At 43.8% G+C, this 15,852-nt stretch overlaps 1 protein-coding gene across 1 annotated transcript; it reads right to left on the bottom strand.

The window, feature by feature from the left end:
• Positions 1 to 6,095: 6,095 nt before the first annotated feature.
• RPL8 (ribosomal protein L8) lies at positions 6,096 to 15,680 on the bottom strand. Its single transcript, XM_006133958.4, has 6 exons — positions 15,525 to 15,680; positions 15,094 to 15,237; positions 12,070 to 12,211; positions 10,883 to 11,101; positions 6,798 to 6,913; positions 6,096 to 6,508 (listed from the first exon to the last, which is right to left on the bottom strand). The coding sequence occupies exons 2-6, from the start codon at positions 15,229 to 15,231 to the stop codon at positions 6,350 to 6,352; spliced, it is 774 nt and encodes a 257-aa protein (XP_006134020.1). The 5' UTR covers positions 15,232 to 15,237; positions 15,525 to 15,680; the 3' UTR covers positions 6,096 to 6,349.
• Positions 15,681 to 15,852: the final 172 nt, after the last annotated feature.

The raw sequence follows: 15,852 nt of genomic DNA, 5'->3' as shown, positions 1-15,852 counted from the left end.
ACTCGTGGGAAGTTCAGATTCTAGTACCTATCTTCTGATGTGAAGCAAATCACATTGCAGAGTCTCCAGTATGGCTGTATCTTTGGAGGTCTTAACCAAAGATATTTCACAATTCTCTTGCCATTTTTAATGACCAATGCTATAGTTCTTTTCTACTGTGCTGCATTAACACTCGACATGCTTTTAACTCATTTTGACTCTATATTAACCAGGTAATGTAAATCTTCATCTTTCCTTTGTAAATTATGTGAGCAAATTGTATAATCTGTCTCTCCTCAATAACCTTTAACAACTGGTTTGAATAGGTCAGTGTGTATAATACACATTTGTCGCACATACTTGTGCAGAGTAACGCAAGTCTGTGTTCTTGAGTGGTAGGGTTGGGAGAATCACAGACTATTACCTAGGTCACAAAGAAGATGCCTTTGAGTAAATGGTTTTTATTCTAACTTTATTCATATTTATTTTACTCCCATTACTTACATTTTTTTATAAAGCTGCTGCAGTAAAGTTACAGAAGGAAAAAACAAACTGTCTTACCATTGGGTTGGCATTTCCCCCATCGGTGCTCTGGCAGCTGTTTGATTCCATCCTCAGCAAAATTCAAGTATTTCGAAATGGAAATGGGAGGAGCTCTGGGTGACTGCTGAGTGACTAAGGTCATTTAATACTGATTACCAGTATCTCACGGTGTTTGTGACCATCCTAAGACAGGGGCAGTTTCTTTTCATATTAGTAAGCATACTTTCAAAGAATGCCACCCTTAATGGCACCATTTCCCTGCTTAGAATTTGGGGGGACTTGAATAGTTTAACTTTAATTATATAAATTGTATTCCAGCTATGAAAATACAGCAACATGTGCATGCCAAAATCATACAGATATTCATGAACTCACAATGAGCGTGCCGAATGAAAAGGCAACAGCATAAATGTGGGTGTATTATATGGAAATGTCAATTTAAGAACGAGGGATTGCTATACTGCCACAGACCAGCGGCCTGTCTAATTTGGTATCTTGCCTATAACAGTGAGCACTGGCAGATGCTTCACAGCAAGTTGCAATAAACCACGAAGTGGGCAAATACAAAATAAAAAACAGTCTGTCTTACTCCTCTCCCACCTTAGTGGTTGGTTCCCATGCTGAAAAAAGCAGGAGGCTTTTTTGCATCTACAAATGAATGATCAGCTAGTGCTTTTTATCTATTGTTTTGTTGCCATGCTCAAAATATTCTAATAGATTGGAGAGGCACCATTTGACTTTGCAGAAATTGCATGGTCATCCCTGTTGTATCATGTCCAGTTCTACATACCATACATTTCTACAGAGAATATTATTCTATTTTTAATTATTTTATTCAAATAGGTACCAAATTTGTTACTTTTCTATTCTTGGCATAGCAAGTGATTAATGAACGTTTTGCATATTTTGTCGGGACCCTCAGCCAAGTAACTTTTAATTTCTTTCAGAACTGCATACCATCAGATTTTAGTGACCAGTTGCTCTCTAGAGTATCTATTTGCTCTAGCGCAATCTGTTTTGATACTGCAGTATTTGACCATGCTTTATCTTTTTTTACCTGAAAGGGACAGGTTTGAATTGAATATCATCAGCCCATCATCCAGTGTGGAAATAATTGTGCATTGCTTTTCTGTGAAGTCTTTGTTCTATTAATTTCTGCCTTCACTCCCTTGTAGACTAGTGAACTCGCTGATTGTCTTGTAGGCTTGCTTTGGCTATTTGCTTTTCAGATTCCTTCTTTGACCTCCTAATTTCCACTTACAATTAAATCCTTCATTCTAAGTTTATTGTTATCATGGTAGTCGTCGATATAATTCCTCCAAGAGAACATTGAACTTTATTATGTGTTGGTCACTTAGTAGCTGAGTTATTCTTGATCTAAACAGTGTGTTATTTTAAGATGACATTGAAAACAACCTTTCCCTTTGTGTGCTTTAGAATTAGTTTTTTTAAGAAGGGATTGTGTATGTTGTCCTGTTGTCGTTTGTGCAGTAGTTGTGAAATCAACCATTGTTGACTATTTTACTAGACCTATTTGCCCTTTTGGTCTCCCTCTATATAATATGTTGTGTCTTCATCCAAAGCTGAATGAAGTACCATGGACTTTATTTGGCTTTGGATCAGAAGCTTAAATGTCCTTTTCATGGCCTGAAGGCTGGTGGAATGACCCTACTAACAATATTCCTGTCACTTGGAATTTGCATCCATACTGATTCTACAGTATGGTTTTCCCCCTCCTTACCTTGTTGATGTCTCTGGAATTTTCTAGGCATAACACTACTACTCCACTTCTATGATTTAGTATGTATTTCCTGTGCAATTGTCTCCCAAATATTAGTGCATCACTGATTTTTGTCATTCCATCATGTTGCAAGAAAGCCTGTTATGTCAGGAACTATGATTTATTTTTGTCCCTAGAGTTATTTTTATTAAACTTTATCACATCACATTCTCTTTCTGGAATGAACCTCTGAAATGTCAGCCTGGCCCTCCTCTAGTTCATCTGTAGTAACTGGGTGGTCCTTTACTACCAGATATGGAATTACAATACTTTTGAAATCTGTATCTGACCTGACTTTTCCTAAGTAAGGATTTTTTACATTTGTATAAGGTCTTTCTAAATGAATACTTAAAACTTGCTGTTTATGTTCAGGAATGTTATACATAAACTAAAGGTATGTTTATTTGCAGAATGGAAGCTGCATCAATTACTTCCATACAGTCTAATTTTGCATTAAAGGGGTGTCTGTTCTCAGTAAGTTTGGTGCAGAGTGAACAGACTCAAGTCTTCAAAAATCCTTTTCTGGATGTGTGAATTTAGAATAAAATATGGCACTGTATCCTGCATAGATACATGAAATAGGTTTGCAGCTGCCTTCAGCAATACAGGATGGTACTGGTGTCCTAAGCCTATTGGTTAGTGCAGTGTTTCTCAACTTTTTTTTTTTATAAAGTACTCCTTTAAAAAAAATTATAAATATCCCCTTTTTTAAAAAAAAAAAAAGTACCCCCAGTACCTTCAGTTTTCAGACACACAATTTTTTTCTACCATTGCAACACGTTTGTTTAAACAATTCAATCATAGCTGGGCGGGAGATGAAATTTTTGGGTGTCAAAGTACAAAAATAAAGTGCTGTAAAACTTAAAACAAAAATTCAGTTTTCTCCAAATTTCAGTTGTCGATGTACCCCCCCAGACTTCTCTCTAATACCCCACAGGCTGAGAAACACTGGGTTAGTGGATCCTTAAAATAGTTGCTGTGGATTGCTTTTGATATCCTTTTGTGTCAAGAACAACTTCAATGCCAGGTAAATGTTTAAAATGGATTAGACTCAATGTGTATTGCATTGATCTTTTAACCTGGTTCTTGCTTTTCCTCTTCCTGTCCCAGGTTTGACGCCATAGTGCTGAATTGATATTCAGAGCAAGAGAACATACTGGGTTATGATTTCATGGCAGGAATGGCTGGCAAGTGAGAGTACTCTCTTACCACCCAGCTGCAGTAATAATGGATAATGCACAAAATGACTGACCAATAGAATTGCTCTAATTTTCTCACAAAATTTGCTCTCCAACATAACTTAAGCAGAAAGGTTTGACTGGTCTTAAACCAGAGGCTGTCATCAAATGAACTTATATTATAAATACCTCTTTCAAGCACTTCTAATCAGAGCTGGCCTCAGGTTGATCTAGAAAGCTAGGGAACAGTATTTCCTTCCTCATCTCTGCAAATGTAACAAGACTTCGGTCTAGTTTGATTGAACCATTGTGTGCTGATTTTAGCATTTACAGGAGGATCAGCAAGATGATTTGTAGTGAGAATTTAATCAAGACATGCAGAGTAGTCCAAGATAGACAGGTGGGAGAGAGCCTTGCTTGTGTTCTAAATGACTCTCAGCGTGCGAAGAAATCACTCTGAGATTGTGTGTCTGTTGTGTGGGCACTTAGACATTAGTTTCTAGGTCAGATCACTTTAAACTCCTCGGTAGGCAGAAGGTTTGGGTACCTGCCTCACAAGCAAGGAAGTGCTGGTTTAAGTCCCTTTCTGCTTGCTGAGAAATGAGTGGCAGTGTGAGGTTTCTAGTGTGATCTGTTTCCAGAGGATGTGAAAACCAGACCTTTTAACACAGGTCAAGAAAAAAATAAATTCATGGATAGGTCCATCAATACTTATTAGCCAGGATGGGCAGGAATTGTGTACCTAGCCTGTTTGTCAGAGACTGGAAATGGATGACAGAAGAGGGATCACTTGATTACCTATTTCTTTTCACTCCCTCTGGGGCATCTGGCATTGGTCACTGACAGAAGACAAGATATTGTACTGAAGGACCTTTGTTCTGACCCACTATGGCTGTTGTTTTCTTTATATTGGTCTGTTTACATTTCTAAGGGAGTGGGCTAGACATTTACCTCCTCTGCCTTAATGGACGCTAACACTTTTCTTCAGGTTTAATTTACACATGAACTAAATGTACCCACAATGCAGGGCCTGAGGCTAGTTCTTGTAACTGAGAATATTGTGACCATTTGTCTGAAACTTGTACCTGTGTGCTCAAGTGGTAGCTGGGGGGGACTGTGTGGTGGTTTTGTTTTGCCCTTTTTGAATCAGAAGTAAAATATAAATGGACTATTTAGATACTTTAAACTTTGGCATTAGTGTTCAAAGGAAAGTGCCTTTCATGCATTTGAAGGAGTATGGTATAAGGCATTTTTAAAATGAGGTAGTGTAGAAAATTACCTTGAAACCTAGTATAAAGTACATGCAATAAACCATAATAAATTTAGATGACAGTACTATACACTTACTTCTTGAGGCATAGCAGGATTAAGGAGAACAGCTAAGTAATGGAATGTCCATTTGAATTCATGTGAGGTTTGACACACATTTCTTGTTATATCCCCAAAAATGCTACAGGTAGCATCAAGTGATTCTTTGATTTAAGAGTTTAGTTCTTTATGAACAACACTGCTTATTTTCTTGGGGCCTCTAGCCCCAACCTGGCTGTATTGTTAGTGGTTTTAAAAAATATAAACTAGCATACACAATGTGTATATTGTATAACTCAGCGGGCGAGAGATCAGACCTTACTTTTTGAATACTGAGCCAGCACCAAACTGGCAAGTTTATGCCCCAGCAACTAGAGAAAAACAGAGCTAGAATTCTCCATGGTGTTCAAGTGCTGAATGAATTTCCTTGATTTGTACCAGCTTGTGTGATTGTAAGGCCACACTTCTGCTGGCTAGGGGTTAGCTTTAGTATCAACACTGATTGTTTTTCCTTACTGGAGGCATTTAATCTTGCAGATGCCTACGGATTAAAAGGCTTTATGCCCTGCTATAGGTTGAACCTCTCTAATCTGGCTGCCTTAGGACTGGACCTGTGCCAAATCAGAGAATGTGCCAGACCAGAGAAAGTCAAGAGTGACTAGTGAAATTACCAACACTTCCACTGCTTGCTGTGCTCCTAGAAGACCTTTAGGGGCAAATTGGAGAGATAGGTATATATGTATTGTCTAGTGGAGGTCCTGCATTCTTTTACAGCAGCTCCTTGGCTGACTGAAGGTTTAAGTGATTTCCAACCAGGACTTGTTCACAAATATTTGGTTTTTTCCCCCCCAGCTGGAGAGTATGTGCCTGATTCATGTAATAGATTGTACATTCACTAAGAGCAACTATCTCATTGCCTTAGTTCTGTCTTACTCTCTCCCCTATCAATCATGGTGCCTAGCACCACAAACTGCCTTATTCCTTACAGTGAAGCATGAGAGAAGGAAAATACTTGCAGCCCCAACACCAGCATGCTTGCTTTCTGAAAAACTGAAATGTTCAGTTTTATTAAGGATAGGTAGATAAGTGTTTCTATAAGCCAGTGCTGAAATTCAAAATGGACTTTCTTGGCCTTCCCCTCTTACAAAGGTTATATCAAATGGGTCTAGTCTATAAGTCATCTTCAGCCTATGAGAGTTCATTTAACAGAACATCATGCCTGCAGAAGACTCTCCCTACACAGAAAATTTGAGTGCTTGTGTGAAAGAACCATCACCAACTAATCCCTTAAGTGTGAGGCAAAACAATAGCAGTTTCAATCATCTTTATTCCACAATGAATGTGATCTGAAGTTTTTTAAAACCTGTTCCTAGTCAAAGGATATCTGACTGCACCTGAAGACCCAATTATACCTCCAACAAATGCAAGAGTCTAGAACCCACCCCCTCAAGATATAAAAGTTTAACAAGAGTCCTCAGACTGGTGTCACTCCTTCATAAGGTTTACACAGGAGACTGAGGGTTTTTTTAAGCCTTTTATTGTGTAAACTGTATTTGAAACATTAGTTCTCCTTTTCCTGCACAGTCTTGGTTCCACGCAGTCTACCAGTACGCCGGGCAGCAATGAGACCAACCTTGCGACCAGCTGGAGCATCTCTCCTGATGGTTGAAGGCTTACCAATATGCTGATGGTTACCACCACCAAAGGGATGTTCTACAGGCTATGAAGAAAGTCATCAAGGTCAAAAATGTAGACAGGAATGTTCTAAATTACATAAACTTAACACAATACAAGGCAAGAGTACAACAATACTTATTTTACATTTTGCTACTTTATATAAAGCAACAATTTCCTACCCCATATGCACAATAGCAGATGTTTACATCTGCAGAGAAATATGATGTGCATGTACATTTTCTAGGCAGTTTGCCTAATTCCAACAGCTCTTGCCAAAGTACCACTGACTCTCGACTGATGTGCAAGAGACAGTTGAAAGCTGAGACACTTACGTTCATGGCCACACCACGGACACGTGGCCAGCAGTTTCGCTTTGCCTTGTATTTGTGATAGGCACGACCTGCCTTTAGGATAGGCTTGTCAATGCGACCTCCACCAGCAACAATACCTGAAATTCATTTTAAAAATACAAAATACTTTGTTGGGAATTAAGCATTTGTAGTCAATTTTGAAAGCTATGTCTCCAGTAGAGCTGGGAGTGACACACAAGTCAATTTAGTGGGTTTTGTGAAGTCCTGCCAAATGGACATCAGATTGTGCTCCAGTTGGTCCAGCGCAGTGAAGACATCACAGTCAGTAGACTTCAGGTACGTTGACTGGAGCTGTGTGTGTTAAGTTGACTTACTGGGGTGTACAACCTAAGATGCTGATTAGGGATGCTTGGCTAATTACTTGCTTTCTATCATGTAGTCGATAGAATTTTGGGCAGGCAGTCTGGCTCCTACTACATTTAAACTGCACAGCTGCAATAGGGTTAGGTTCTAGACCTGGCACAAGCTGGACTTGCTCAGTTCCAGCTTGCACCAGGCCCAGCAGCCCCTGGCTGAGGGTCCCACCCACCCTCCACCTCTATCAGATGTCGTGCTAGGGGGAACTGACTTAAGACAGCTGTCCCCAGCACCTCAAACCTTGCTGCTTCTGAAACAGAGGCAGAAGGAGGTGGAAGGATACAAGTCCTTGACTATATCCCTAATGCTGATTAGCAAATGGCTGATAGAATATTTAAGGGAAGGTGCCAATTCACACTATCATGAAGGAAAAATTGACTATTTTCAGATTCTCAACTGTTTTAGAATCTTGTCCAGCTAATCTATGAAAGTGAATCACAAATATGCAAGTGTGTCCACACAAGTATTTCGCAGCGAGGACAAGAGTGAGTGTGAATTGCTTCATGACATTCTAGTATCTGTATGCATTAAAATTAGGCTGCAAAGGAAGAGGTCTTAATTCCAATCTCTTAATTTACAGGCAGTCCCCGACTTACACGGATCCGACTTATGTCAGATCCGCACTTATGAACGGTGCTCTCTTGCCCCGGAGCTCGCAGGCAGCGATCCACCACCTCCACCTCCCTGGGGCGAGAAAAGCTGCTCCTGGTGCCCCTGGGTCTGCTGGAGACTGTCTCCAGCAGACATGGGGCACCAGGAGCGAAGCCGCAGCGGCGGCGGCTTCCTGCACTTCTGAGGCTTTGCCAGAGCAAAGCCTCAGAGGCGCGGCACCCTGCTGCTGCTGCAGCTTTGCTCCCTGTGTCCCTAGTCTGCTGGGGGGGGGGGGGCAGCTAGTGTGCCCCCCCCCCCCCAGCAGACCAGGCTTGTGGACCCTGGGGCAGAGCAGCTGGGGCACTGCTCTGGGCACTACTGGAGCAACCCAGCAGCACACCAGCTGCTCTGCCCCAGGCATCCCCAAGTCAGCCGCTGCTGAAACTGACCAGCGCTGACTACAGGAAGCCCGAGGCAGAGTTGCTCTGCCTCAGGCTTCCTGGAATCAGCTGCTGATCAGTTTCAGCAGCAGCTGACTTGGGGATGCTTGGGGTTCTTAAGTTGAATCTGTATGTAAGTCAGAACTGGTGGTCAGTTTCAGCAGCGGCTGACACCAGTTCTGACTTACATACAGATTCAACTTAAGAACAAACCTACAGTCCCTATCTTGTATGTAACCCGGGGACTGCCTGTAATTGCAAATTTTTCTTTTAGGGTTGTATCACATGAGATGGTCCTAGATCATGGGTTATACTTCTCAAAACTGCTAACACAGCTGAGTGGAGAAGTTAAGATGTGACCACTAGGGATGTTCACTATCATGTAATTGTATACAATTTTAGCTGTTACATGACTATTCAATAGTCTCCAGGGGGCAAAGTGGTAGGAGGGAAGGCAGGTGCACAAAGGCATATATGGGGAGCTGGCTTGAAAGCCAGCTCTCACCCTCTGTGCTAAGGGTGAAGGGGATGGTGTCATCTACAAGCTTAACCAATAAGACCAAGCTTATTGGTTAACTCTGTAGTTGACTACATGGTGACATCCCTACTGACCACCTTTCAGTTAGAACACAGATCATCAGATTGAAAGATTAAGAGAAATATGTAAGGCCTACTTGGTATCTTTAACTCTGATTATGACTTGGCTCAGGTTAACATATGTAACTATCCATAATAATCAATTACAATGACCTGTGTAGCTTCCATATTCAGTCTTAATAGTATATGCCCCCCCTACTTTGTACAAAAGTTTGTGTTAATAGATGGCACAGTTGGCAACTCTACATCTGGGGTAGAGGGAACAGACAATACCCCATACTTGTCCTGGAGTTTCTAGGACTTGGGGGAGGGGGGTATATATGTAGTTATTTGGCCAGTTGAATGTGGCTAGTTCACTATGGCAATAGCCACTCTACTAGCTACTGCTTTGGAACTGGTTGGACAACACAACTCTAGGAATTCAGTTAAAAACTTATTTGGTAAAAAGAAGACTGTTTAATCAAAATTAGCAACCCTACCCTGATGTGGCTGAGAGGAAGTGTATAGGAAAGTAACCGGTTTGCTAATGAAGTCTTTCACTCTAAACAATGAATCAATTTTAAAAACTAGCTTCATGCAGCACCTACCACTGAAGTACACCAGCTGAAGAAGACCAGGTCATAATACTGTGTACACAGACAATTTCAAGGTAGCAGTTTGTATTCTTAACTAGGGATGTAACAGTGTAGATGATTAACCAATAAGCAAAAACCTTATAGGTTAACACTATAGACTACACACATTCCCCTCTCCCTGCCAGTAAATCTTCTAGCAGGCTGGCAAGCAGCCTGGCTCAGTCCTGGCTTGAAATGGGTTCAGGCCCTACCTCTGCTGCAGCTCTGCATTTAAAGTTTATTAGGAGGTAGGAGGGTAGGCAGCCTTGCCTCAGTCCTGAGCTCACACTAGGTCTAGGAACTCAACCTCCCCTCCAGCCAGGGACTGCTGCCACCTTCTCAGAGGTAGCAGCACAGGGTGACAGGCAGCCAGACTCCAAGGGGAGCTGGTTTTTCAACCAGCTTCCATCACAGATGAGCTCCTGCCTGGGACCCCAGGCTGCTGCCTCTGATACACTGGCTGCTGGCCCCACCCTCAGGGACTATAGAATAATCAACTAACCAATACAATTTTGAGGTTACTCACTTATCTGATATTTAACATCCCTACTCAACTCAACCTCTGTTTAACTTTACTAAGCTGAAGTCTGACCCCATCACTCAGGGCTGAATCATGTAACTTAGCAGAACCCCAGACAACTGTTGTGCTTGCTCCCATCCCAAAAAACTATTCTAACTCAATTTACACTTTAGACTGGACACCCAAGCAGCCATCCTTATTTTTGCAAGTGTTACCATGGGATTTAGTGATAAAAAGGTCAGGATCTACTGTAAGTTGCCTCCAAGAGACAGCACCCACAAGAACAGCGGGCCTGTATCCCCATGCTGGTGCTCAGGCTTTATACGGATTCAAAAGAAAGCATATTATTTAGGGGAACATCAAAATGGTTTCCTGCTGAACTTAAGTTTTCCCAAGCTAGGGTAGCACTACAGAAACTGATCAGCTCTACACAAGCTATGAGTGTCTATTTTTGAACTCTATGGCTAAGCCTACATCCAGCATTAAAACTTCTTAAATTCAATACAATTCTCACTAACTCTTAACATGTTATCCCATGTACTTTGTCATTAAGTTCTTTGGGGCCTGAGGCTGCCTTTTTGTTCTTTGTATAATGCTCAGCATGGTAAGGTTCTAGTTCATGACTAAGGGGGTCCAAGACTTTGATAATACAAAACTTGTCCATTAAGACCCACATTAAAGTTGCACATTAAGCTCTCCTATACCCATGGAATTTTTTCACAAGTACACTTATATAACACCATAGGGTGTCCAAGCATGTACAGTTAGATCTTTCGAGCTCTGCATCTTTGAAAACGAAGCCCATACAACACACCCCAACTTAGTTCAGCAGTTTCAGTTATCAAGCACGCAGCCTACTTACAATCACACCTTTCACTACAGTATAGACATCAAGATACAATACACAAAATGACAGCTGTGACTTACCAACAACAGCTCTGTTTGCAGAAGAGATTACTTTCTTGGAACCAGAAGGCAGCTTCACTCTGGTTTTCTTGGTTTCAGGATTATGGGAGATAACTGTGGCATAGTTTCCAGAAGCACGGGCCAATTTACCACGATCACCAGGCTTTTCTTCAAGGCAACAGACAATGGTGCCTTCTGGCATAGTGCCAACAGGCAGGACATTACCAATGTTAAGCTGAGCTGGAAAAAAAACAAATCCATTTAGTTCTTTGGAGGTCCATGTCCTAAGATTGCAGTAATGGTTCAAATATTCTATCTTCAAAAGTTCAGAAATATCCTAGCCATCTTCAGGCACAATAAATATACAGACTCAAGAAATACAGAATATTTTAAATTAGAACCTCCATATTACTAACATTACTAGAAGCATTTGTATGGGAACCTACATGGTGCTATCTGGGTACAATCCCCCTCCCTCTCAAACACACTTTCAACAACATAGTGACTTTAAGGCTACTTGGTCAAATGTGAGGGATTCTACAGACAAGTTTATCAAAGGCTAGGATAAAAAAAGACATTAGCTTACTATAAGTTACATTATAAATGTAATTAGTTTCAAGATGCAGAATTTGTTGACTAATACATGTAAAAACAGTTTGTAAATAGCTAATGAAGATCAGGGTTTTAAACATTCTCTGAAAGTAATAAGTACATGCAGTAATGTTCTCAGGAAAGCAAACAAACATACAGGTCACATTGCACCATGAGTCTAAACCAGTGATTCTCAACCTTTCCAAATGATCAAACCCCTTTTCAGGAGTCTGAACCCCCAAGTTATAACTCACTTTGCTCAGACAGAACTTCAAGTATATAACAGCACTAGTCCTGAAAAACCACTTATTCTCATTTTTAACATATTACTAAAAAAAACAACCCAGAATGTAAGTATTGTACTTATAATCACCACCTTAATTTCTTCCACACCATGGGCTGAAAACTGAGCCTCACCACACTCCTACAAGGCTGGAACCTCTGATTTTTTTTTCCTGTGGGCCAGTGGCCCCCAAGCAATGAAAGCTTCCCAACCCTGATCTAAATGAGTACATGTACCCCTTGCAGAACCTCACTGTATCCCTGGCTGAACCACTGGTCTAAACTACTAGTCTCTAGAAGCCACTTAAACATAACTAGTTGCAGTCTTAACTTACCTTTCTTACCGCAGTAAACAAACTGGCCAGTGTGAATACCTTCAGCTGCTATGAACAACTCTGTTCTTTTCTTAAACCTGTATGGATCACGAAATGCAACTTTGGCAAGGGGAGCACCTCGGCCAGGATCATGAATAATATCCTGATGTGATAAAAGAGCATGTTTAGACAGTCATCTAGATTAGTGATAAATACATACATTTCTAGCAAGTTTTTCAGTCTTCCACTCAACCCTCACTCTCTAAGGCAGTGGTCTCCACCCTTTTTACATCCAAGATCACCTTTTAAATCTTAGAACAAGCAAAGATCTACTGCTCCATCCTTCCCCCAAGACTCCACCCCTTCTTTGAAGCCCTGCCCTCTCTGTTCTCCTCCTCTCCATCACTTGCTATCCCCAGCCCTTATACACTCTACACTGCCACTCCCCCCCCCCCCCCCCCAATTCTTATGTAGGAAAAGGTTTTTCCAACATTTGGCCTGTCTAGACTGGAACAAATGTTAGAAAAACCCCTTCTTTTGGAAGCCCCCTTATTCCTTGTGGAACAAAGAGCATAGGGGTTACCGAAAGAGGATATTTGCTCTTCCACTAAAAAAAAGCAGAATACATCCATCCCTGGAAACGGAAGAGTTTTTCCAGGATCTCTCGAATCCTGGAAAAACTCCTGCAATCTAGCCATACCCTCACTGGGTTGAGACAGGATGTGTGGGTTCTTGGGTGGGAATGAGGGATTTGGGTGTGGGAAGGGGTTAGAGGTGCAAGCTCTGGGAGGAAATCTGGATGCAGGAGGAGGTGGAGAAGGGGATGCTGGCTCGAGGAGGGGGCTCCAGGCTGGGAAGTTTTGGGGTCAGATGGAGAGTTGCAGTACTAAGCAAGCCACAGGCTTGTGGCTGTGAGGGTGCAGGAATTTGGGTTGGGGTATGTGAGGGGCTCAGGGCAGGGGGTTCCAGTGTATGATAGGCTCAGGTCTGGGGGGGACGGGGACCTGCAGGCATGTGATAATGCTGCGGCCAGATGGGGGCCTGGCTCCAATTAGGGGTTTGCTGGCCAGGCTTCATTTTTAAATACAGCCTCTCTCCAGCTTACAAACCGGTTACAGACCAAGCAATTGGTTGTAACTTGGTTTGTTGTAAATCGGACCCCATAGAGTTACACATGACCGCGCTGTTTGTAAGTGCGGATTGCATTTGTAACTCGGGGGCTGCCATTTACTGTTGTAACTGTGAACGGTCATAAGTCAACCGTTCCCAACTCGGGGACCAGTTGTAAAATACTATGTCAAACACAAAGTTTCTGCTTTGTCTATTTATGAAAGGGGCAGGGAATCTGTTTTGAGTCAGGGGGTCACTGACCCACAGAAAAGTCAGTTGGGGCCACACAAGAGATGCAAAAAAAAAATAAAAAAAACCCACACAACACACAAAACCACTCACACTCACAGGGGACAGGGTGCCAGTGGGGGCAGCCTCCTCCCAGGACACTTCCCCCTCTCCCTCTTCTCCTTACCCTCCCCCATCCCGGGGAGGGAAGCCCCCATGTGTGCCTCCTCCACGGTCAACTCTCCTTCCAGCAGGAGGGAAACCAACCCCAGCACATGCTGCCTCTGGGGACCTCCCTCCCCGCAAGTTCCAGCACACCACAGATCTGAGGGAGGGGAGCAGCCAGCACACTTCCAGAACCGGCACGCAGCTGGAGGACTTCCATCTGTCCATCCCGCAGGAAGCCTGCACTACCTCCATTTTCGCTGGAGGTAGGTAGTGGGGCTTCTCGGGTGGGAGGAAGTGGGGGGGGGTGGGTCCCTGAACACCTCACAATCGACTGGTCGAGCCCTCACTATCAACTAGTCGATCATGATCAACCAGTTGGTAACCACAGCTCTATAGGGATATCTACACTAAACATTTTTAGCAACACTTTGTGGTTAGGGGGAGGGGGTACTTGAGCCCCTGTGAATAACAAAAGCTGTGCCACTCAATCTCCAGTCTAGATAATGCCTCACTAGAGATCAAGTTCACTTCTGCAAGGTGACCAGCTCAAACCTAGTTGTAACTGATCAGATATTTTACTTCATGATAATCACACCTGGTGCCCTTAAATCACCACAGATCCTCCAAAATTAACCATGCAGCTCTAACTATTTAATAAAATACTTGTGTACATTTTCAACTAGTCTACTAGAAAGCTATTTTGAGTACCCTTAAGAAAAGCTAGGAACTTGACAACAAGCAATTCCCCACAACTCTTTTCTTTCATGTTTTCAGGCCTTCCAACTTATTCATGTAAAGGTCTTAAATGATTTGGAATTGCTCATTTATAATTTATTTATCCTTTTGTACAGATATACTTTTCCTTTCCTCTAATATGTCTTACAGATTTATTGCACCCATTCTTTAACTCCTTGCTGTCCTAACAACCATCTGAAGTGTCAACCTAAGAGTAGTAATTTCAGCCCTGGGTAGGGCCCTGATAGGTCAACTGAATTAATCTTTTAGAAACCTCCCATCACTGTATTATCTATGCTGAAATAGCTTTATCATAGACACTGCCTAAGCCACCTAGGAGTCGGATATAAATTCCTCCACCAGCCTACAGTAAGACACGACTAGACCAGTGTGGGACAACAAAACAATCACATTCAGAACAATTTAAAGCACATGAGCTAGATTTTTTTCAAATGCCCTGAAAGATGCATCAGATTGAGATTACAAGGGTGCCTAGACAGGTTTGGCTTTAACTGCCTTGGAAATCAGACTTATGGGAAGGGCTACGGCTAGGTGCAAATCATGTTTTAATGGACACATTAAAGGGGGAGAAGGGAGGTCTTCACACAGAAACGTGCCAATACAAAAATCAAGATTAAAGCCAAGGGGAATCACTTTGCTGCCTGCTGCTCTGCATGGCGATTAAATCTTTTAAAGCAACCCAGCTCGCCTCGGGCCCTACGCTGCCTTTCTCTGAAGCCGGGTCCCCGCTTGCCCCCGCGGCAGGGAGGCTGCCCATGGAGAAGTGGCACCGGCCCGACGCACCTTTACGATGCCCTTGATGTAGCCGTGCCGCTCCGCGAAGTCGATGGCCCGCAGCTTGGCGGGGCCCTTCCTGTGCTTCACGTGGGCCCGGAACACAGACCCGGCGCCCTTGCGCTGGCCCCTGATCACGCGGCCCATGACGCTCTGCGGGGAGAACGCAACCGGCTCGAGACTCGGCGCGCGCGCGCCCTCCACCCCCTCCCGAACCCAACCGTCCCTTCCCCCGCCCGGCGCCGCCCGCCCGCCCTGCGAGGCGAGGCAGCCCCGGGAACCGGCTGCGATTCGGCCCCTGCCCCGCGCCCGAGACCTCGCGGACCGGTCTCCGGCAAGGGCGCAGGGAAGGGCCGGGCACAAGCTCAGGCCGCCCGGGGCCGGGGCTCCCGCGATGGGGGCGGATGGAACCAGCTCCCGCGGCGCCACCTCGCTCCTACCTCAGCCGGGGCCTGCTCCAGAAAGGAGGAAGGAAGAGCGAGGAAGGGTCACGGCGGCGCTAAACCCTTCCGGGGCAAAGGAGGCGTGCTGTGCGTGGTGACGTCGTGCCACTCCGCTGCCTCCAAACACGTCATTCCGTTGCCTTTGCTCTTAGGCGAGCTTCGAGCAGGGGGTGTGCGCCGGGGGGGGGGGGGCGGAGGAGGGAAAGCAGGCCCGGCTCGTGCGGGGAAGGGGCGTGTCTGTGAGTGCAGGGCTCCCCTCCCTCCTGTGTGACGTCATTAGTGCCCGGGCGCCGGTCCCTGCTGTTGCCGTGCGCCTCGTGGGTGA

This window comes from Pelodiscus sinensis, chromosome 1 (assembly GCF_049634645.1).
Source record: "Pelodiscus sinensis isolate JC-2024 chromosome 1, ASM4963464v1, whole genome shotgun sequence".
In the NCBI taxonomy this organism is placed as follows: domain Eukaryota; kingdom Metazoa; phylum Chordata; order Testudines; family Trionychidae; genus Pelodiscus; species Pelodiscus sinensis.
This window is presented reverse-complemented; position numbering and strand designations above follow the sequence as displayed.

Bases quoted from the DNA above. Each gene is read 5' to 3' on its own strand.
- RPL8 (XM_006133958.4), bottom strand. From the start codon at position 15,231: ATGGGCCGCGTGATCAGGGGCCAGCGCAAGGGCGCCGGGTCTGTGTTC. The intron at 12,212-15,093 runs GTGCGTCGGGCC...TTATCACATCAG, and splicing joins ACATCAAGGGCATCGTAAAG to GATATTATTCATGATCCTGG. The intron at 11,102-12,069 runs GTAAGTTAAGAC...TTTTTTTTCCAG, and splicing joins TGTTTACTGCGGTAAGAAAG to CTCAGCTTAACATTGGTAAT.